Source organism: Notamacropus eugenii, chromosome 3, assembly GCF_028372415.1.
Source record: "Notamacropus eugenii isolate mMacEug1 chromosome 3, mMacEug1.pri_v2, whole genome shotgun sequence".
NCBI lineage: Eukaryota > Metazoa > Chordata > Mammalia > Diprotodontia > Macropodidae > Notamacropus > Notamacropus eugenii.
The window spans coordinates 319,985,442-320,007,661 of NC_092874.1; the positions used below are offsets into that span (position 1 = coordinate 319,985,442).

Below are 22,220 nucleotides of genomic sequence, written 5' to 3' on the forward strand. Positions count from 1 at the left end.
CCTTTTTAGGTGACTGGGTGTTTCCATCCTCAGTGAAATGAATTAGTCATTATGTGCTGGTTTGAGTTTCCTAATTCAAGTCAATTCAATTCAATAAGACTTAATTAAGTACTTCCTGTGTATCAGACACTGTACTAACGATGAAGATAGAAAGACAAAAACTAAACAGCTCATGCCCTTCTACTTGGGGTGGGGAGGGAGGTATGGAGCAAAAGTAGAAAAGTAATATAAAAAATATAAGCTAATTAGCTTCTCTGTCCTTATTGTGTGGCCACAATGAGGGATAGGAGAGCAAAGAAAGAGGGAAGACCTCTCAAGGAATATTTCTTCTAGGCTGGGGCCTCAAAAGGCAGGAGGAAAACTTGAGAAGTTGGGAATGGGGGTGGAGGAAAGATGATGTGTATTAGAGGAGATAAAGGTTCAGTGACTAGATTTTCCAAACCTGAGATTGGGGTACACGCTCTGACAAAGGATATTCCTTTTTTCCTGCTCTGCCTCATATTAAAAATGTTTCTTTAAATCAGGACTGTCCAGGAAAAACTCTAAGCATTGGAGATATAATAAGAGGCTTCCCCCTACACCCCACCAAGTCCTTGGGATTAAAGGATTTAGGAATTAGGAATGAGGTCAATTCTTGGTAAAGTAGGAAAAAACTGCCTCTGAAGTCAGAGGACCTGGGTTTAGATCCTGCTTCTCATGGATCCTATCTGTGTGATATTAGGCAAATTGCTTACTTTCCCTGGGCCTCAGTTTCCTTAATTGTAAAATAGAGGGTTTGGACTAGATGGACTCAGAGATCGCTTACGATTCTAAATCTGTGATCCTTTCCTCTCCTAAGGACTCAGAGAAGATGAGGTTTTTTTCTCAATTTTCTGGAGACTTACTGCTTCTCTGAAAGCATTCTTTGAAATATATTATTAATACTTGTTATATATTATATGCTAAATACAATATAACATTTTATAAGTTATATAATTTGTTTATAATTTATTATAATTAATAACTATTAATTATATATTATTATTACTATTATAGGCAAGCTAGGTGTTGCAGTAGGTAGAGCCCGAGGCCTGGAGTCAGGAAGACTTGAGTTCAGATCTGGCCTCAGACACTTCCTCGCTGTGTTATTATTCTGGAGGTAATTGGGACCTCTCTAAAGTGATCTTAATATTGACTTTGGACCCCATGGCTCAGTTTTACAGAACAAATCCTTTTATTAAGGGGATTTATTCTGTGAAGTTTGGATTCAGTCAAAGGGCTGCACTTGAGGGGCCTAGAGGGCCACATGTGACCTTGAGGCTGCAGGTTCCCCACCTCTGGGATAGAAAATATCCTATGACAGAGCTGGGAGAATCCATATATCCATCCACCAACAACTCTGTACTGAGGCCTTGAGAGTGCTTGGGCCTGTTTGGTTGGACTTTTGGAATTGGTAAGGAAGGAATGCTGTCTACTCCATCAAGAATCCAGGGGAACATCTTCCCCCAGCAGACTGGAAGAGATGAATTTTAAGGTCCCTTCTAGACCTAAAATCTTATGAACCTAAGTTAGAGACAATGGCACACCAGTCATCCAATCAAATAACAAATGTTTATTTCATACCTTTTGAGTGTAAGTCCTGGCCCACACAGACCCAGGAGAAGATTTCACTCCCTGCTCTTAGGGGCCTCACAGTCTAGAGGCAGACATGATAATAACAGGCAATACACAATCAGCACCCAATGCAGGGTATAGAAAGAGGATCTGAGTTCGAGGAGCTGGGTCCAGAAGATGGGGATGATTTAACTATGGGAGAAACATTTTGAGAAAGGGAGACAGTATGAGGGAAGTCCCAGAAATAGGAAGGCCCTACCATTGTTGGAGTCAGGAAGACAAGTTTGAAGCCTGCCTCCAACATTTACTAGCTGTATGGCCCTGGGCACCTCACTTAACCTCTGTTTCCTTCTCCTTGAAATGGGGGTGATAATAGCACCTTTGCAGGATTGCTGTTGTGAGGACCAATGTGATAACGTATATAAAGTGCATTGAAAACTCCAAAGTGCTATATAAATGTTGGCTATCATCATCATGGAGGAGATGGTGAAAGAACCAGTGTGAGTAGACCACAAGTTTCATAGAAAGGAAGCATAGGGGATAGGTTGGAAGCATGGCATGGGAACAGACTATGGAAGGCCTTGGGTAGTTTGTACTTTGCCCTACAAGTGACCAGGAGCCAATGATGATTCTTGAGTGTGGAGGGGGGGGGAAATTGATGAAAATAGAATTTGGGGAAGATGAACTTGGCAGCATGGATGATGAGTCAGGGAGAGACTATAGGCAAAGAGCATGATTGGGAGGCCACTGTAAAGACTCAGGTATGAGGTGATAAGGACACCCAATGAAACCAATACAATGAACAGTGTCCAAGGACTTGGGCTACAAGCTGGTACTGAACAAGCACTCAGTTCCATTTCAGAGGAGGAAAGGGGAATGCACAAATGCCATTGTGACAGGGTCGTCCCTCTCCAGGTTCAGCCTATAACTTGAAGCTATCTGGTCCTCCAATGACTGGCCCACATATGCTAAATGCCTAAGAATGATCACACTGACAACCCTTTGCTCCAGAAGCTCTGGGCCCTAGCAGACAGACCTAGAGCACACTGGAATTGTTCAATGGTGAAGGATCCCTTGGACAGACAAGAAGAATGAGATGAGGGTCCAAGACCAGGATTCCTATCATCCCCATGAGAGTGATAGTGTGGCTAACAACACTACCTTTCCCTGGGACTTAGGGAACATTCCTGGTGTTAGGAGAGACTGACTCAGAAATGCACATGCCAAGGGGCTCCTGGGAGGCACACCAAACCCAGAGCTGATTTACCTTTGCCTCTAGCTTTATGAACATTGTGGAAGTGTTTGGAGTTTGACTAGAAGCCAAGAGATATAGAGAGGAAGTGCTCCCTGAGGGGCCTATAACGTCTTTTATGGTATTTGGTTAGCCTCTGCTTCTATCAGATGGTATCCAGAGGCCCATACCACACTACAATGGTTTGGGCTGAGCAAGGCTATTTGGGCTTTTCCAGACTCATGGCTTCTTAGTCAAACCTCACTGAACTTCAAGGCCCATATACTCCCCTCTCCCCCCATTCCCCACCCAGCTCTCAAGACTAGGGAGTCACTGAGTCACAGATTCAAAGTATGAGGAAGGGAGGAGCTCATTCTGGGGAAGGAGGACATGTGGAGGGTGCTTTGTGTGGACTAGGCCATAGGCTAGGGATAGGCAAGAAGAGAAGAGTCATAGAATTCTTAGAATATTAGACCCCCAAAGAATCTAAGAGATCACCTAGCTTAGCTCTGTCACTTAATAGATGAGGAAGCTGAGCCCCAGAGAAAGAAAGTGATTTGCCCAAGGTCACACAGCTAATTAGTGGCAGAACAAGGTCTCTCTAACATTGCCTTAAGTAATGATAAGTAGAAGCGGGAAGTAGGGCTAGAGGTTCCAAAATAGATTAAATCCTATTCCAGGTTCTGGAATCCTCAGGTAGCCGCCTAAGCTGAAAGTGTTTCCAAGGATTATAACACAGTGATGGTTGGTGATGATGGTGGTAGTTGGTGGTTGTAGTAGGGTATTTGGTTGTCAAAGGAGACATATTGTTAAAAGCACTTCCTACTGCCCAAATGCTTCTGGACCAGGAAAAGAAAGGAAGCCCAATTTAACAGAAATAGCATTGGCCTAGAAGTCAGGAGCCTTGGGTTATAATCTCAGGCCTTCCACCAACAAACTGTGTTAACTTTGGGTAAGTCACTTCCCTTCTCAAAGCTCCATCTGTAAAATAAGTGAGTTGGACTAGATGATGCTTCCAGCTCTAAGAGTCCATGATCCTTCGTTCTCATTAGGACAAATATCTCCTACATCCCTGAGGGCCTCTCCCATGATCCTCTGGCTTCCTAGAAAGTGAACACCATCAGGCAAAATAGGCATAGAAGAATATGTTGACACACAAAAGCAGAATGGCATTGAAGTTGCAGACTCGGGTCCAGAAGAGAGTTTGCTTCTTTCCTGCAGGTGGGGAGAATGGGATGCATGATTCTGAGTGAGCTGGGATGTGTGAGGAACTTGGTGGGGCAGAAGTAGGGTGAGAATGGGAAACTAGGAAAACAATAGTACACTTGGGCCTTAGGGTTTGGTAGGTGGGGACAGTGATAGCTCTTTCTAGGGTTCCACAGGACATCCTCCAGTCTTTGTCCCCAGTGCCTTTTTGCCATGCCAACTATTATCTGAGGATAGCCTAACCTTGAGGTCTCTGGTAAGGAAGGGGATAATAGAGGATAGACCCAAAGGGAGAATGGGCTAGGTGATATGGGAAGGACAACACTATGAGGAGTCTGGCTCTGCATAGAGTGGTCTAGAGACCCCCAGGGACCACTTACCAACTTTGTCTTCCACATCAAAAGTCTCAGGCAGAGCTTCTAAAAGATTGTCTTTGGAAAGGGTCCACCATGTTAAATTCTTGATCTATAGGAACCAAAGAGAGGTTTTGAACAGGGGGTGGAAAATAAGGAATAAGGGTAGGATATAATGATATGGGAGACTGTGAAACCAGAAGAGTGGGGTACATGGAAATGAGGGGTATTAGGATGGAGTACAGGGAATGAAGGATGAGAGAACAAGGAACAGAGAAAACATGGGCATTGGGGGGATGAAGAAACAGAGGTAAGGTATGGGGATGTAGGGGACTGGAGACTCCTCAAGGGGTAGTCAGGCTGGCCTCAGTTAGCGGGGAGAGTCATCACTTTTGGATGGAGCAGAGAGATAGGGATTAGGAGGGGACTGAGCCATGCTCATTGACTAGGCTTCCTCAGAATGTGCCTAGTCATAGAGCCAATACTTCCCAGTGTAATGTGTGTATGTGGGGGGGTGGGGGGGTATAGGGAAGAGGGGTTCAATTAGAACTTGCCAACTTAGTCCGTAGACCATTAGCCCTGCCCTGCCAAGAAATGTCTCCTCACTACATGCACCACAGCACTTGAAATTCTGCCTTTGATTTTTAATTGAAACTCTCTTGCCATCATTTCCCTCCTCTCAGAGGAGAGGAAAATTCCCACTTTTGTTCTTCAGAGGGGATGAAGCCATCAGAGCTGACTGGTGGGCATGAGAGGTGGGGAAGGGGTCAGAAAAGGGGGTGAGAGAGACTGCACATAGACTTTGCCAGGGCCACAACTTTTTATGCTTATATTAACTTTGCCTCATTGGTTCAGGGGATGCCATCCTGCCTCAGTCCAGGAAGAAAGGGCTCCTGGGAATATCACTCCTTAGAACCTTTTGTCATTTAGTCAATTAGTTGCGTCCAACTCTTTGTGACCCCATGGGGGGTTATTTTGGCAAAGATATTGGAGTGGTTTGCCATTTCCTTCTCCAGTTCATTTCACAGATGAGGAAACTGAGGCAAACGGGGTTGAGTGACTTGCCCAGGATCACATGGCTAGTAAGTGTCTCAGGTTGGATTCAAATTCAGGTCCTCCTGACTCCAGGCCCAGCACTCTATCCACTGCACCACATAGCTGCCCCCAGAACCTTTAGAACACAGAATAAACTGAGCCTGAGCTGCTTCTGTCTGGTGTGCCACCATCAGGACCTAGGACAAAGACTCTGTCTAGATAAGTATGACTGTCTTGCCTTTCATCACAGGATCCCACAGACTCCATCTATGAGAAAAGATGAATTATGCTTTCCCCACCTCAGTAGACTGGAGCATGTGTGATGAAGTGTTTTCTATGTTGCTGGAGCATTAGTAGTACTACACACACAACCTGAGTTCCAGCACCAGTTTTGTTACTAACTCCTTGTGTAATTATTTCTCCTCACTAAGACTCTGTTCATCCATCTATAAAATGAAGTTGTTGGACTAGTTCTGCCACTTGATCTGGGTGCTACTTTGAACAAGTCACTCTGGGACTCAGTTTCCTCATCTGTAAAATGAAAAAGTTGAATTAGATGACCTCTAAAGTCCATAGAGGTCTGCATCTAGGATCCTATAACCCAAAGACTATGTAATTCTCAAGCCTAGGACAGATGGATGTCTTTCCTATCAAGACCAACCCATTGATCAATATCCTGCTCAACCCAGCTGAGCCATGGTTACCATGGAAGCAGTGGAGGGTATTCTTCATTGGGTGGGGTGGGGATAGATTCCTGATGTCCTGTCCAACTCTCTGAGAGTCTATGTTCTATTTTTCAAGGATTCCGCAAAATACTTAAAGTTCTTTAAGCTCTATAATTATGTGGATTAGTTAATTAAAGAGAATGAAGTATGGATAATTGGTTCCCTTGCCCTGAAGCAGGTACCTCCTCATGTTGGTAGTCTTGGCAGGCCCTCTCTCCTTAGCCAAGCAATGGGGGTCTGTGATGGTAGGGTTGGAAAAGACTGACCAAAGGACTGGCGGATTAGGCCATGGTGCTTTCTTCTAAGTGACAGGACTGACCAAAAGAGCTTAAGAGAGGAGCAAGTAACAAAGAATATGTATGTGTGTGTGCATGTGTGTATGAATGTATATGTATGGATACATATATACACACATATTTTATTACATTATAATCATATCCTATCATATTATATCATATTGCAAAGAACTGTAGGCTGGGAATTGTGACACTTGAGTATAGCTAGTAGCTAGTTTGTGACCTTGGGAGACTCTCTTACCCTTTCCTGAATCTCAGTTTCTTCCTCTATAAAAATAATACTTAGGGAGATGATCTCTAAGGTTTCTTTCAGGTGTAACATTCCACGGTTCCAAGAATACAAAACAGATTATAAATGTCCTTAGTGGGACAAAGAAAGAAAAAGATGATCAAAGGGATTCTGGGTAGGGAATCTAGAAGAGCTATTAAATTTAGGATTTTTATATGTTAAAGCTTGAACATGGAGCATAGCAAAAAAAAAAAAAATGTTAACTTCCAAGGATAAAGGCTAAAGGTCAGCCAGAAGATTCACCAAAGTGGGAACAGTAGAGAGGATTGTGAGAGTATAAGGAAGAACAGGAAAAGACTAAAATAATTTTTAAAGAAGCATAAGTTAAACTACGTCAAGGTTAGTTCAATGACTAAGCTGAGCACTAGTCATTTATTAATTAATTTATTTTTTATTTTTTTATTTTTTTATTTTAGACCATCAGGGTTAAGTGACTTGCCCAGAGTCACATAGCTAGTAAGTATCTGAGGCCACATTTGAACTCAGGTCTTCCTGACTCTAAGGTTGGTGCTCTATCCACTGCATCACCTAGCTTCCCTTGACATTTATTTTTGGTGTCAAAGAGTCTGAGTTCCACATACTGGCTCTGCTACCTCTGACCTCGGGCAAATCTCTTTGGGTTTCAGTTTCCTCCAGTGTAAAATAATTTGGATAAGATGACCTTAAAGTTTCCTTTGTCCCTCTTTATCAGGCTGTTTAATCTGTAAATAAATGATTTCTAGAAGTTTCTTACATTAGATTTTTTTTCACTCCAAACGATGATAAGCTTATCACTCATTTTGGAGAAAATGGATACAAGATGAATGTCAATGTGATGGTGGCAGAGGTACCAGTAATGAACATGAAAAGTCTTCTGTTTTTATCACATAGCTTTCACTAGGAACAGGCAAAACAAAAAAGTGCAGTAGAACTAAGAAAGGAACCAGGCAGAGGCAGACTGGGAGCAGGATGGGGTCGGTCTTAAGGGACTGACTAGATGGATGGAGCCAGAGCTGGAGGGGATGTGTATCTAAGTACGATTTCTCTCGTAAAAGGGATCAATCTAGACTTTGTAATTTTGCTGTGCAACTGTAAAGGCGAACATGTGGTTAGTGTGTATCTCTGGTTGTTCTTATATATGCAATACATTAGCCTTTGTGTCAGTCAGAACTGGTCTCCAGATGTTGCTGCTAGGGAGGCTGGTGGAAGAGGGAAAAGTGAGGCATTTTATGGGGACCAGAGCTTCTGGAAGAAGCTCTTCAACTCAGCAGCAGCACATGGGACCATTAGATTGAATGGGAGAAGAGAAGGAGATGCTCATGGCTAGACTTTTGTCACAAGGAACAACCATAACCATGGGTCCTATGGTGGGAAATAATTGTGGATTTAGTAACTAGAAGGAGTAAGTCTTTTGGGAATTGTGCTAAGAATGCTTAGCCCATTTTGGGATAAGTGGTAATGAGAATTTTTGGATGCCACTTCCTGGTCTTTATCTTCCACACCACCCATCTATAGGAGGGCAGGTTGGGTTCAGATGACACTCAGGGCACAGACTTTCCAAGATATGACCTCATTTCTGGGTGACCTCCCTTCCTACACTGTGTGTAAGATTGTGGGTCATCAACAGGCTCCTCAGAGTCATCCAGGCCCCTCTGGAGGCTGAAAGTCCAAAGTTTATCAATGATTGCTTCTATTTAAACCTAGGTATATAAAAAAACAATAGAATCTAGAATGAAAATCCAATTGAGCGTTGTCCCATTCTGAGAGATGGCAGGGCCATCTCTCCATTCTAGGGAAAGGTTCAGATTATCTGAGAGAGGAGGTTAACCTCACCTAGATTCCTTGGGGGTAGGGTCCCGTTCACCTGGATACCTTGCACCAGCTCACCTGAGACTCATCAGGGGGTGGGGTCAGCAGGCTAACAGCAGTAACTACAGCAGCTGAGATGGAGAAGAGCACCACGGAGAAGTGAAGATAGTGAAGGCTGTTGAGTACAGCTGGCCGGTGGTCTGGGAAGCCACAAGGTGGTTCAGGGTAAACAAATTCCAGGATCATCCGGGTAGCTCCCACTACCAGGCCTATCATCAGGCCCCAGAAGGCCCCCTGCAGGAAAAGGAGATGCTACCATAGGCACTCACTCTCAATCTCTCTCTCTGTGTCTGTGTCTCTCTGTCTCTCTCTCTGTCTCTGTCTCTCTCACATGTTCCCCCCCCCCCCCACATACACATAAAGTGTACTACATGGCAGTGTAGAGCTAGAAGGGACCTTACAGATCAGCTTGTCCAACTCCTCTCTCTATTACTCTCCCTTTTACCCATTTACTCCTCCTCCCCACTACTTCCACACTTTACAGATTAACACCCCCCTAAAAAAAAACCCAAACTGAAGTATGGGAAATAATTTACTCAGCCAGCAAGCTATGAAGTCAGAACTGTAACCCAGGTCCTCTGAATTTATAATTTGGACCCAGGTTACCTTTCTAGGCTTAGAAAGGAACTTACTCTCTTTCACATACTCTGTGGATCAGCCAAACTGGCCTACTTGCTTTTCCTTATACATGATCTTATATTTCCTGTTTTTGTGCCTTTGTACATATAGATATAGACATACACACACACATATATAAGTAGATGTCTATATCTGTCTATCCATCTATTTATCATTCATCTATCACCTATCCATCTATCTCCAAACTCCAAATATCATTGAGACACTTCTTCAAACAATCTGAACTTCCAATTCCCCAATTTACTCATTTCTCACGAACTACTCCTCTACCTGACCATAGCTACACACAGAGATAGTCTTATCTTTGATCTTGTCTTCACCCAAAAGTCATTCCCTTTCATGTCTATGAACTCTGAAATTCCTTTATCTGATCATAATTTGTCATTATTCTATGTCTCCCTCTGCCTTGCAACCCAAAGCCCTGTTCTTCCTCCTTAATGTGACCTCTAATCTCTGTATCCCTCAGTCCTTTCTTGGGGCATCACTCCTACACTATTTTCCCTTCCCCATCTTGACCTCTTGCTGAACCAGCTCAACTCTACACCATCCTCTTCTCTACGGCCCCTTGCCATGCTAAAACTTGAGCCTTGGATCATTCCCATTAACCATTTCCTTCACTTTAACTAGGGTGCAGCTTAAAATAAGCTGGAGAAGATCATGAAATCCTGCTGACCAGATTCACTACAAATTTATGTTACATAATCTCAACTGAGCCCTTGTTGCAGCAAGAAGACCCTTTTATGCGTCTCTAATCAACTCACTATCCCATTCACTGCAGTGCTTTTTGCATCTCTTCTCAAACTTCCTGTAGTTCCTCTTTCTTACCTTGCTTCATATTACACTGAAAAGAAATTGAGGTTATTCACTTAGAACCCTTCCTTTGCCCCTCCTTCTCATCTTACATCACTTAAATACCTTATAATACCATCTCTTTGTTCCTATTTCACATGAAGAGGTGGACCTTCTCCTGAACAAGACAAATTTGTCTACATGCACAAGTGATTCCACTCCATCTCCAGCAGATTGTCCCTTCTCTCATCCATACCCTCTCACTAATCTTCAGTCTCTCCTGCTCTACTGGCTGCTTGTCTGCTGCCTACAAACACTCCAACACCTCCCCCATCCTCAAGAAACCATCACTTGATCCATCCATCTCTGTTAGCTATCATCATGTAAGCCTCCTGTCTTTCGTTACTAACTCCTTGAGAAAGATATGATCAGTACCCTCAACTTTCCTCTCACTTTCTTAATGCTCTGAAGTTGGGCTTCTGACTTCATGCTACTGAAACTGCTTTCTTCAAAATCATCAATGATCTCTTAATTGCCAAATCTAATGGCCATTTCTTAACCCCTCATCCTTCTTGACCTTTCTGCAGTCTTTGACACTGTTGACTCCCTCTTCTCCTTCAACCCCTCATCCTTCTTGACCTTTCTGCAGTCTTTGACACTGTTGACTCCCTCTTCTCCTTGATACTCTCTTTTCTCTAGGTTTTCATGACACTATTTCTTTCTTCTCCTTCTACCTCTCTGACAAGCTCTTTAGTCTTTGCCGGATCTTCATCCAGGATGCATTAACCAAACATGGGTTTCCTCCCAGGCTCTCTCCTCATCTCCCCCTATACTATTTCTTGGTGATTTCACCAGCTCCCATTGATTTAATCATCATCTTTATGAAGATGATTCTCAGATCTATTTGTCTAGTCCTAACCTCTCTCCTGATGTCCACTCTCCAATTCCAACTGCCTATTGAACAACTCAAACTAGATGCTCCATAGACATCCTAAACTCAACATATCTAAAATTGAATTAATTATCTTTCCCCCAAAACTCTTTTCTCTTCCTATCTTCCCTCTTACTGCAGATGCTACTTCCATCCTCCCAGTCACCTTGGTTCACAACCTGGATAAATTTTTGACTCCACTTTCTCTTACCCCTTCTATATCCAATCTGCTACCAAAACCTTTCATTTCTACCTTCATAACCTGTCAAATCTCTTTCTCTGTCTCTTTGTCTCTCCTTCTCCCTCTCTGTCTCTGTCTGTCTGTCTGTCTGTCTCTCTCCCTGTTCTCCTGTGACACTGCCACAATCCTGGTGCAGATCTTTATCACTTTATACCTGGTATAACAGTCTTCTTTCTTCCTCAAGTCTCTTCTCTCTACAATCCATCATCTACTTAGCTGACAAATTGATCTTCCTTATGTGCAAGTCTCAACTATGTCACCTCCCTTCCCATTCAATAAACTCAAGTCGGTCCCTATTGCTTCCAGGATCAAGTATAAAACCCTCTTGTTTGACTTTTAAAATCTTTCATAACCTGGCCCTTTCTACCTTTCTAGTCTTTTTATACCTTATTCCCTCACCATCCCTCACCCCCACCAAAATATTATGTGATCTAATGGCACTGCCTTCCTTGCTGTTACTTGAACAAGAAACTCTCCTGACACTATGCATTTTCATTGGCTGTCTCCCATGGGTGGAATAATCTCTTGCCTTACCTTTACCTCCTGGCTTTCCTAGCTTCTTTCACATCTCAGCTAAAGCCCCATTTTTCTGCAAGAGCTTTTTCCCAATCCTCTTTAATCTCAATGTTTTCCTATTGAGATTAACTCTAATTTATTTTCTCTATATCCTGTGTATATGTGATGTCTTTTGCCCTTTACTGTGAGTTCCTTGAGAGCAAAGACTGTTTTTTGCCTTTTTAAAAAAATTCCTAGAGCTTAGTATCTTGCTTGGTATATAGTAGGAGCTTATTAAATACTTATTGACTGACCTCTCTGAGTCTTATTCATCATCTATAAAATGAGGCTGGACTTGAGGACCTTTAAGATTCCTTCCAACTCTAAATCAATGAACCCATGAAGGATAAAAACAAAACAGTCCCTGCCTTCAATGTGCTTGTACTCTATTGCATGTAAACAGCAGTCAGTATTACAGATCATTAAAAATCAAAGTAAATAACAGAATACTTTCTGCAAGAAGTGTGCTAGCAATTGTGGGCATCAGACTAGGCCTCCTCAGAAAAATGGCACCTAAGTTGAGTTTGAAGGAAGCCATGGATTCCATAACGCAGAGATGAGGAGGGACTGCATTCCAGGTAGGAGGTCAACAAAGGCACAGGCATGGGATGGGAGATGAAATGTCATGCATAGGAAACAGCAAGTAGATAAGTTTACCTGGAATGTGGAATGTTTGAAGGGGAGTAATGTGCAATAAACCTGGAGAGTTAGACTGGAGTCTCATTGTGAGGGACTTTAAAAGTCAAATGAAGTTTATATTTTATGCTAGAAGCCAATGATCTGAGAATCATTTTCATCAAGCAATGGAATGATAGGGTCAGACACAGGAGTCTAGAATATCTGTTTAGCTGTTCTGTGGAAGATAGATTGGAAAAGGATGAACCAACATGGAGGAGACTAATTAGGAGGCTATTGCAATAATTCAGATGAAAGGTGATAAGCTTAAACCAGTCACCAGGCTGAGAAGGGTGGGGGGAGGGTTCCCAAGCCCAGATCTGATCATATCATTGCCCTGGGAAATTCCACTATTCTTTCTTGATTGGTATAAGTTATAAACTTTTCTATTTGACTTTTAAAGTTTTTCATGAAGGAGAAAGGGGAGTTAAGCATGATTCCATGGTTGAGAACCAAGGTTATTGACAGAGTTGTGTTGCTCTCAATACAAGTAAGGAATAAAAGGAGAGGATTTAGAAGGAAAGATAGTAGGTTCTGTTTGAGGCTTGTTGAGTTTGATATGTCTATGAGACTTCTATGAGACAAGTGGAACTATCTAGCAGGCAATTGGTAAAGTGGGACTACAGTTCAGGAGAGAGACTGGGGCTGGATGTATACATCTATTACTTACTTACTTACTTACTTACTTACTTGCTTGCTTTTCTGCATAAGGATGATAGTTGAACCTGAGGGAGCAGATGAAATCACCAAGATTGTAGAGATGGAAAAATGGATACAAACTTAGCATACTCCTGGGCATAGGTGGAGTGGGACATGGGTGATGATCTAGCAAGGAGGACAGAGAAAGAGCAGCTAGAGAGGAGCCAGAATGATGAGAAAAGAGTGTCAGAAAAACTCATGGAGGAGAAAGTATTCAGAAAGAGTGTTCAGCAGTGTCAAATGTTGACAAGAGATCGAAAAAGGACAAAAATTGACAAAAGGCTACTAGAACTCTTGGGTTCCCTTCTCTTTTATCAGCTCCTTATCCATCCACTCTTTCCAGAACCCCAGGGTAGGGTCATTGCCACCACCCATGGAACTTGGCCTTTCTGGGTACTCTGTTCCTTCTAGTGTATGAACCCAGACTTCCTTCTGTTTTCTTTGTCCTGCCCATGATTCAACTTAGAAAGAGTTAGAATTTTTCCAAAGGAACTTTTATTGGGAAACTAAGGTATTCCCAAAGTCTTGATGGTGAATTGGATATTTTACCAGCATCAGGGTTTGGGTGTTTATTTTTTTAAGCCAAATTGGACAAAAAAGGAGGATCAAGAAAAGCATATTCTTGAACTGCATAGCAGGAAGGAGATTTATTAAGCATTTATTAAGCACTAACTATATGTCAGATACTGTGCTAAGTGTTTTATCAGTATTATCTCATTTCATCCTCATAACTGTGGAGGAAGGTGATTTTATGACCCTCATTTTACAGTTGAGGAAACAGAGGAAAACAGAGGTTAAGTGACTTGCCCAAGGTCAAATGAAATTAGTAAGTGTCTGAAGGCAAATTTGAACTCAGGTCTTCCTGACTGTAGGACCAGTGTTTATCCACTGTATCCCCTAACTGTATAGGAAAACGATGGCATCAGACAGAAGACAGAGCTTCCCAATTCTTAGCTTGCTTCTATTTTCTCTGCCAAGGAGAATGGGCCTGGTATTGGAGATGACCAGTTAAAAATGCCCAGGATAGGTAAGGAAACAGTAAGAAAGCTTCCCTTGTTGAACTAAGATCACCAGGTCTAAGGGAATTGCTTGCTCAGGTACTGAAAGAACTAGCAGATGTGATTGCTGAACCATTGTCAATGATTTCTGAAAGATCATGGAAAACAGGAGACATGCCACCAGACTGGAGAAGGGGAAATGCCCTCGTTAAAAAAAAAGAGTCTGAAAACTGTAAGCCAGGGAGTCTAACTTGGATTCCTTCTTCAATGCCCTCCATTCTAGAAAGGACCATTAAAGGGATAGATAATGAACATCCAGAAAGGAAAGCAGTGATTATAAAGGGCCAACAGAACTTCATCAAGAACCCATCATAAGAGACAAACCTCATTTGTCTTTTTTTTTTAAAGATTATTAAGTGAATACATAAGGAGAATGAAGTAGATACAGTTGGATTACTTGGATTTTAGTAAAGCTTTTGATAAATCTCATGCTCTTCTTTGTGGAGAGGATAGGAGACTATGGATTAGATAAGAATACAATTAGATAGATTTAGAATCAGTTGGATGGTTGTGCTCAAAGAATGGTTGTTAATGGTTCAGCGTCAGAGATCTGTGCATGGGCCTGTGCTATCTAACAGGAGCTGGATGTTGACATTGATGACGTGCTCATCAAACTTGAAGATGACCCAATGGTGAGAAGCAGGGCTAACATATTAGACCATAGAGTCAAGATTCAAAAGAGTCGTGACAAGCTAGAGCACTGGGCTGAATCTAATAAGATGAAATTCAATAAAAGTTCAATGTAAAATACGACACCTGGATGCAAAAATGTCAGCTTCAGAAATTCAGGATGGGAGAATTGTGGTTCACAGCAGCTGTTCCAAAAAAGACCTGAGGGTTTAAGTGGATTGGAAGCACTATGGAATGCGGCAATCAAAAAGTTTCATGCAGTCTTGAGCTGTACTAAGTGGACTATGGCAGACAGGAGCAGAGAAGCAATAGTACTGCCGTACTCTGCCCTCATCAGACCTCATGTGGAGTATTGTGTTCTGTTCTGGGTACCACAGTCAGGAAAGGACATTGACAAATTAGAGAACAACCAATGGGATGGTGAAATGCCTTGAGCCCATGTCACATGAACATCAGATAAAGAGAAGGGGGTGCTTAACTTATAGGAGAGAAGAAACATTCAAGCATTGGAAAGACTCTGAGGTGGAGGAAGGACTAGTCAAAGCAGGAGCAATGAGTGGAAGGTGAAAAGAAAAAGATTTCTTCTTGATGTCAAGGGAAATCTTCCTGAGTAGAATGGCCTGCTTCAGGAAGCGCTGGGTTGCGCTTCCTTGGAGGTCTTTGAGCAGAAGCTGCTAGGTCTGTTATAGAGAGAATTCCCTTAGTTATGAGCTTAGACTGTATGGCCACTGAGATCCCTTCCAAATCTCACATTCTGTGGCACTGTGAAGGCCCCTCAATTCTTGGTGAAAGGATGGTGGGAAGCTTTTGGCTGGTTCAGCTGCTCTATGTGGGGCTGTAATACCTGTGGGGAAGGAGAGGTCTTCCCAGTCCTTTGAGCTGTGGAAGCACTCGTCTTTCCTATGTCCTCTCCAATTTGGACTCTCTCCTTATACTCCGCCTCCCTTACCACCCTTAGCCATGATCTCTGAGAGATGTGCCCCTCCCACAGTTGTACCATATTGCTTGAGTGATGCCTGGCACACATTTTGGCACCTGGGCTGCCCACCCGTTCCTGAGAAGTAACTGATAGGTCTTGCAAAACATGTGGGCTACCAGAGGAACTGAAACACTTCCTCCAAGAGGTCTGATCAACACTGCCTTGGGAACCTCCGGAAATATACTACTACCAGTAACACACACACACACACACACACACACACACTTTCTCTCTCTCTCTCTCTCTCTCTCTCTCTCTCTCTCTCTCTCTCTCTCTCTCTCTCTCTCATACACACATAAATATAAATATATCACTTTGAGGTTTACGAAGTTCTTTCCTCACAATGATCCTATGAAGTAGTTATTGTAAGTATTATAATCCCTACTTCCAAGATGAAGAAAGTGAGAGTCAGAGGATTTAACGGGACTTCCTCAGTCATACAACTTGCAAGTTATTGGAACCAGGATTCCTGAAACCAAGTCCAGTGCCATTTCCACTAAGCTACACTGCTTCTATATTTCCTCTGGTTGAGACTGCTTTTGTAATCCCCTACCCAACCCTATCCCCATCCGGACTCAGGTTGATATTATCCAGAGATAAAGAGTATCTTGTTATCTATTGAGTAGCTACTACTCCCCAGTTACTCTTGGGGTATGTTGGCATTGATTTCCCTGGTGACATCACAGTCCTTCCTCTGAGAACTTTGGTATCATGGGAGGTTACCCAACTTTCTGGGCAGAACAATATACTCATTCATCCATTCATTTATCCCTGCTATTCCCTGGTCAATCCACTTAGAAACCCTTGCCCTTCCTTTTTCTTTAATAGGTACATATGACCCTTCCCCTTGACCCTTACTCATGGCTCTTTACCTACCTGTTCATTAGCCCGATTCCAAAATACTCCTAGGATGAAGATGGCTGTGACTGGGGGTGCCAGGGAACTGGTGACCGCCTGCATGTAGATGAAGAGTTGGCCGCTTTTGGAGCCCTGGAGAACTGGGATCCAGACTACGCTAATGCCAATGAGGACCACAATGACCAGCCTGCAGAAGGAGAGAAGCCATTGTCACCCAACAGTGAACATGCTATCCTCGTTATTTAGGTCCATTGTTCCTCTCAAGCCTCTGTGCTAGGGCTAGAGGTAGAGAAAGCTAAAGTGAGAATGGTCCTTTACTCTCCAATGACTCCACATTCCCTTTTTCTGTACTTACCACTCTGGCCTTTGTAGGAAATGGGGACAGGAGGAAAGGAATTTAGGAGAGTTAGAGTGAGAAGAACACTCTAAGGTGGTCTGCACAGGAAAACTACACACTCCTTATTCCTGAACTCATCCTTAACTATTCAATTTCCTATTTATGATCATACTATGTGTATCCCCCAATATTACCTAGGCTAGGGCTGAGGGCACAGTTGGTGTGATGAATTGATTGACTGACTAACTGGATCCTGGTTACCAGGACTAGGCTAGAGATAAAGACCAACCTAGCAGGGGCATGCCTAGGAATTTTTCCATCTGAGGCAAAAGCATTTGACAGGGCAGGTGAGGAATAGAGCTGATACAGATGATGACAGTCCAAGGTATGCTGCCTTACAGTAGTAGCTGTCCTCTTTTCGCCCAATCATTTGCTGGTCTGAGAGTCTGATCCTGTACCCTCTCCCAAAGAGACATCTCTCCCCATCCTCAAACCCCATAGATCCACTGGTCTGAAGAAGACCTTGACTCACAGGGCTCTAGAATAACAAACTCCAGGGGAGAATTGGACCACTCCTTATCTAGGAGGAACTGCAGCCACTGGTGCCCATGTCAGTATCTTTGAGCAAAGTCCCATCCACTCTGCCCTAGTTATGTTTCTGTTTAGAGAATCATGGAATATTAGAACTGGAAGGGACCTTAGAGGTCATTCCATACAATCCTCTCATTTTACACATGATAAAACTGTAGTCTAATCCAGGACTCTCAGTTGAATGATTTGTTCCTAATAGCACATAGGTATGAGGGATAAGGGAAGGGGGAGGTGGGGCCCTGAAATACCAAAATAGAAGCCACAAGGAAGAGTCCCAAACACTTTTGTAGCAGTAAAGATGGGGAGTGGGTAGGGTTCAGGAATTCTAAACCTTCATGTCTCCAATAGAGAGCAACCAATTCTGCCCTTTCTAGTCTTTGGGTGGAGAAGAAAGGAGAGGAAAAGGGAAGGAATGAAGGTGACATACTAATTAATACTAATTAACACTTAGATATGACACTTCTCATCTTCAAAGTCTTTTCTAGGCCTTCATTAGCCACTGTTCCCTCCCCATAAACCATAATTTCCCATGTCTGCTGGATGTCTCCTCTTGGATATCTTGTTAAAAACTCATTATTGCCCAAAGCAAACTTCTTATCTCTTTTCCTGACTTCACTATCTCTGTGCTTGGCATGGAGATCTTCCCTGTTATCCAGACTCAAAACTTCTTCCTCACTCCCACATTTAGTTGCCAAGTATCTCCCAAACCTCTGTCTTCTTCTCTCCCAACAGACCATCCTAAACTCATATCATTAGCCTTTATCCCCTAATACTTGGATTATTACAGCCACCAAACTCTGGTCTCTTTGCCTTCCGTGGTAAAGAGTCATGACAATGACAGTTCTCTGCTATCCCTTCTGATTCAGCAGTCCCCTCAAGCCCCATAGATCAGGGAAGGTGGGGTTGTATTGATTGTATTCCTTTCTCCTTCACCATTATGATACACACTCAAGTAACTGGGATATACACTCAACATACACTCAAAATACACTCAAAAATTTGATAGTTTCTCAGATAAAGGTCTTATATCTCAAATATAAAGAGAACTTGTCGAATTTATAAGAACATATGTTATTCCCCAACTGACAAATGGTCTAAAAGGATATGAACAGCAGCTTTTCAATGAAGAAATCAAAACTATATATAGACATATAAAAATGCTCTCATCATTACTGACTAGACAAATGCAAAGTAAAACAGCTTTGAGATACCATCTCACACCTATCAGATTGGCTAAAATGATAGCAGGGGAAAATGACAAATGTTGGAAGGACATGGAAAAATTTAGACATTGATACATTGTTGGTGGAACTGTGAACTGATCCAACCATTTTGGAGAGCAATCTGGAACTATGCTCAGAGTTACAAAACTGCGTATACTCTTTGATCCAGCAATACCACCATTAGGTGTGTTTCCCAAGGTGATCAGGGAAAAAGGAAAAGAATCTATATGTTCTAAAATATAGCAGCTCTCTTTGTGATGGCAAAGAACTGGAAATTGAGGGGATGTCAATCAACTGGGGAATGGCTAAACAAGTTGTGGTATATGATTGTAATTGAATACTGCTGTGCTGGAAGAAATGATGAGCTGGTTGATTTTTTTTAAACAGCGCAATGACTTGCATGAAATAATGAAAAGTGAAATCATCACAACCAAAAGAATGTTGTATACAGTGACAACAGTATTGTCAAAGAATAATTGTGAACAGCCATGTTATTTTGAGTACTATAAATATTCAGATCAACTACAAATGACCTTTGAAGTAAGATGCTATCCACCTCCAGAGAAAGAGCTGATAAATAGAAATAGGCATAGTATGGTTTATATATATTTATAAATCCGGGTCAAACGGTGGCTTTCTATAGTGTGGGGTGGGGAGGGAGGGAGTTCAAAACTTTAAATGTAGCAAAAAAAAAATTTCAAAAACAAACAAAAATAAACATTCACTCAGAACTGGGTCCACTCAGTTTCTACACTGACCTATCCACCTTACATTACCTCATCCACTACTCCTGGAGTATTCTCTGAGCTGGAATTGTCTTGGAGATTTGTATTTGAATCCTGCTTCAGGCACTAAGAAGCCATTTCCTCATCCGTAAAATGAGGGGAAATAATATTTGCACTACCTACTTTAAGGGATTATTATGAGGAAAGAGCATAAGGCTTAAATCACTCTACAAATGTGAGCTATTGCAATTTGTCTGATATCTCCTCCTTTCAAAAAAACAACAAAAAGGAGCCTCTTCCACCCTCCCAGACCAGTCACTACCAACCCCCACTCTCACCCCTATTAGCACTTTCACGTTCACAAAGTGCTTTGTATATATTATCTCATTTGATTCTCACAACCCTGTGAGGTAGGTGCTCTTACTACCCTTGTTTTACAGACGAAGGAAAGGGCTGAAAGAAGTGACTTGACTTGCTCAGGGTTATACTAGGCAGAGGATGAGGGTAGTTGTTGCCTCTCAGGGAACCCAGAGACACAGCATCATAGATTTAGAGGTAGGTGAACTATTTAGGTTTGGTCTCTAATTTTTCCAAGAAGGAAATTGGGACCCAGAGAGATTGACTTGACCAAAGTCCCTTAGCTAGTAAATGCCAGAGACAAGATTTGAATTGTTACTCTGACTCCAAATTCGGTACTCCTCTTTCTACCATACAATGGCATAAGAACAGAAGATTCCTACTTCTCACACCCCAGAACAGGTTAACAGCTCTTCCAATCCGAGGCTTTCAGGATCTCTTTTCTAGCAGCCCAAAGCAAGGTTGTGCTGGAGATAGCTCAAGCCTAATAGTTCATATTCATGAGAGCTGACTGTTAAAATTTCAGTATAAGCATTTACACTTCAGAGATCAGCAAATGCTACAAATCATGCTACAATTTACTGTTCTGTTTATTCCATAGACTTAAGGAAGGGATGGGAAAATGTTAACAATGCAGATGGAATGTTTTGGAGAGGTGGTTGTAAAACACTGGTCCCAAGAGACAGGGTGGAGAAGGTCAGGCTTGTCCTCTTAGATATCAGCCTCAGAAATTCAAAGCTTCCCTCCTTTAAGAGACTTCCCTCAACACATCATCCTCCATCCATCAAGGATCTGCCACTTGGGAATTTCTCTGGACCTTGACTGAAGCTACGCGGTTTTGGTTTTCAGCCTTAACAATGATGATGGTAATAATAATTTCTCACATTTATATGACACTTTGCTTAGGCAAAGACTCACATCTCATCTGGTCCTTGACACACCTATAATCAACATTTGGCAGGTAAAACCACAGAGCTTCAGAGAAGGGAAGGCTCAGAGGAAGCTCAGAGACCTTGCCCAGTGTTGCTTGGCAAGTTAATGACAGCAGGACCAGAACAAGCTCTCTTGCCTCCAGAAGTGTGATGGTAAATGTTTTACAATCTGCTTTTTGAAAGGCTTGAGCCACTTTTAAGTTTAATCTGAATTTTTAACATTTCCTATGTCTAGATAATCAACAAAATAATTCATCAGGTCTTGATTTGTAGCATTTGCAAATTTCTATGGTGCAAATGCTAACACTGAAAATTTAACAACCAAACCTCATGAGCCAGCATGACCTGGTTCGAGCATACCCCTGGATTTACACAGAATAATGAACATAGTGGCCTACCTCTTCTCCCCATCCTGTGATAATCACTATCTTCTTATGCTCTGAATTCTATCTTATTTCAAGAGTCTTGTTCATGCTCCTTGCTGTGTGGGAAGGGAAAAGGAATGCAGGAAATAGGGACTGAGCTTTAAACCCAGTAAAATATAAGCTCTTTGGAGTCAGGCAGTTATTACCTAGGCTAGATGATGCGGTGGATAGGCCCTTGGCCTGGAGTTAGGAGTACTAGAATTCAAATCAGGTTTCTGACAGTTACTAACTGTGTGAATCTGGCCAAGTCACTTAACCTCTGTCTGCCTCAGTTTCCTCATCTGTAAATAGAGAATAATAATAGCACCTACTTCCCAGGGTTGTTATGAGGCCAAATAGCAATGATGAGAATCAAATGAGATGATATTTGTAGGACACTTTGCTAATCTTAAAGTGCTACATAAATGCTAACTCATTATTCTTTCACAGATGAGGAAACTGAGGCCTGGAAATAATGGTTAAGCAGCTTGCCCAAGTTCACACAGTAATCAATCAATCAATCAATCAACAATATCTATTAAGTAGTACTATGTGCCAGAAATTGTGTTAAATGCTGGGGATTCAAGGAAAAGCCAAAAACAATCCCTGCACTCAAGGAGATGAGATATGGAGATGGGATATGGAAAGACATCGTTGAGGGGAGAGAATTAGCAGCTGGAGGAACCAGGAAAGGCCTCCCGCAGAAGGTAGCATTTGAGTTGAGCCTTAAAGTAATCCAGAGGATTCTGACAGGGGCTGAAAGGGGAGTGTATTCCAGGCATGAGAGTTGGCCAGTACAAAGGGGTAGGGGTGAGAGATGGAGCTTGGTTGCAAGGAATAGCAAGTAGTTGAATATAGTAGAATTATGCAGTGGAATTTTAGAGAAGAGTGAATAATTATTGTAAAAAGGATGCAAATGTAGGAAGGGGCAAGCTTGTAGAGAGCTTTAAATGCCAAAAGAGTTTGTATTTCTTTATATAAAAGAGTTAATGGAATACCATTGGAGTTTATTGGTGGTGGG

General features: G+C 42.3%; 1 protein-coding gene across 2 annotated transcripts in view; it reads right to left on the reverse strand.

The window, feature by feature from the left end:
* Window positions 1-1,571: 1,571 nt before the first annotated feature.
* The window catches only part of SLC5A10 (solute carrier family 5 member 10), a 176,147-nt gene continuing 155,498 nt past the window's right edge, over window positions 1,572-22,220 (reverse strand). For both annotated transcript variants that reach the window (XM_072596857.1, XM_072596856.1), the window contains 4 exons: window positions 16,649-16,817; window positions 8,595-8,810; window positions 4,411-4,495; window positions 1,572-4,039 (listed from right to left, as the gene is read on the reverse strand). In XM_072596857.1, the coding sequence (XP_072452958.1) occupies window positions 3,945-4,039; window positions 4,411-4,495; window positions 8,595-8,810; window positions 16,649-16,817 (565 nt within the window). In that variant the 3' untranslated portion in view covers window positions 1,572-3,944. The remainder of the gene's footprint in view (window positions 4,040-4,410; window positions 4,496-8,594; window positions 8,811-16,648; window positions 16,818-22,220) is intronic.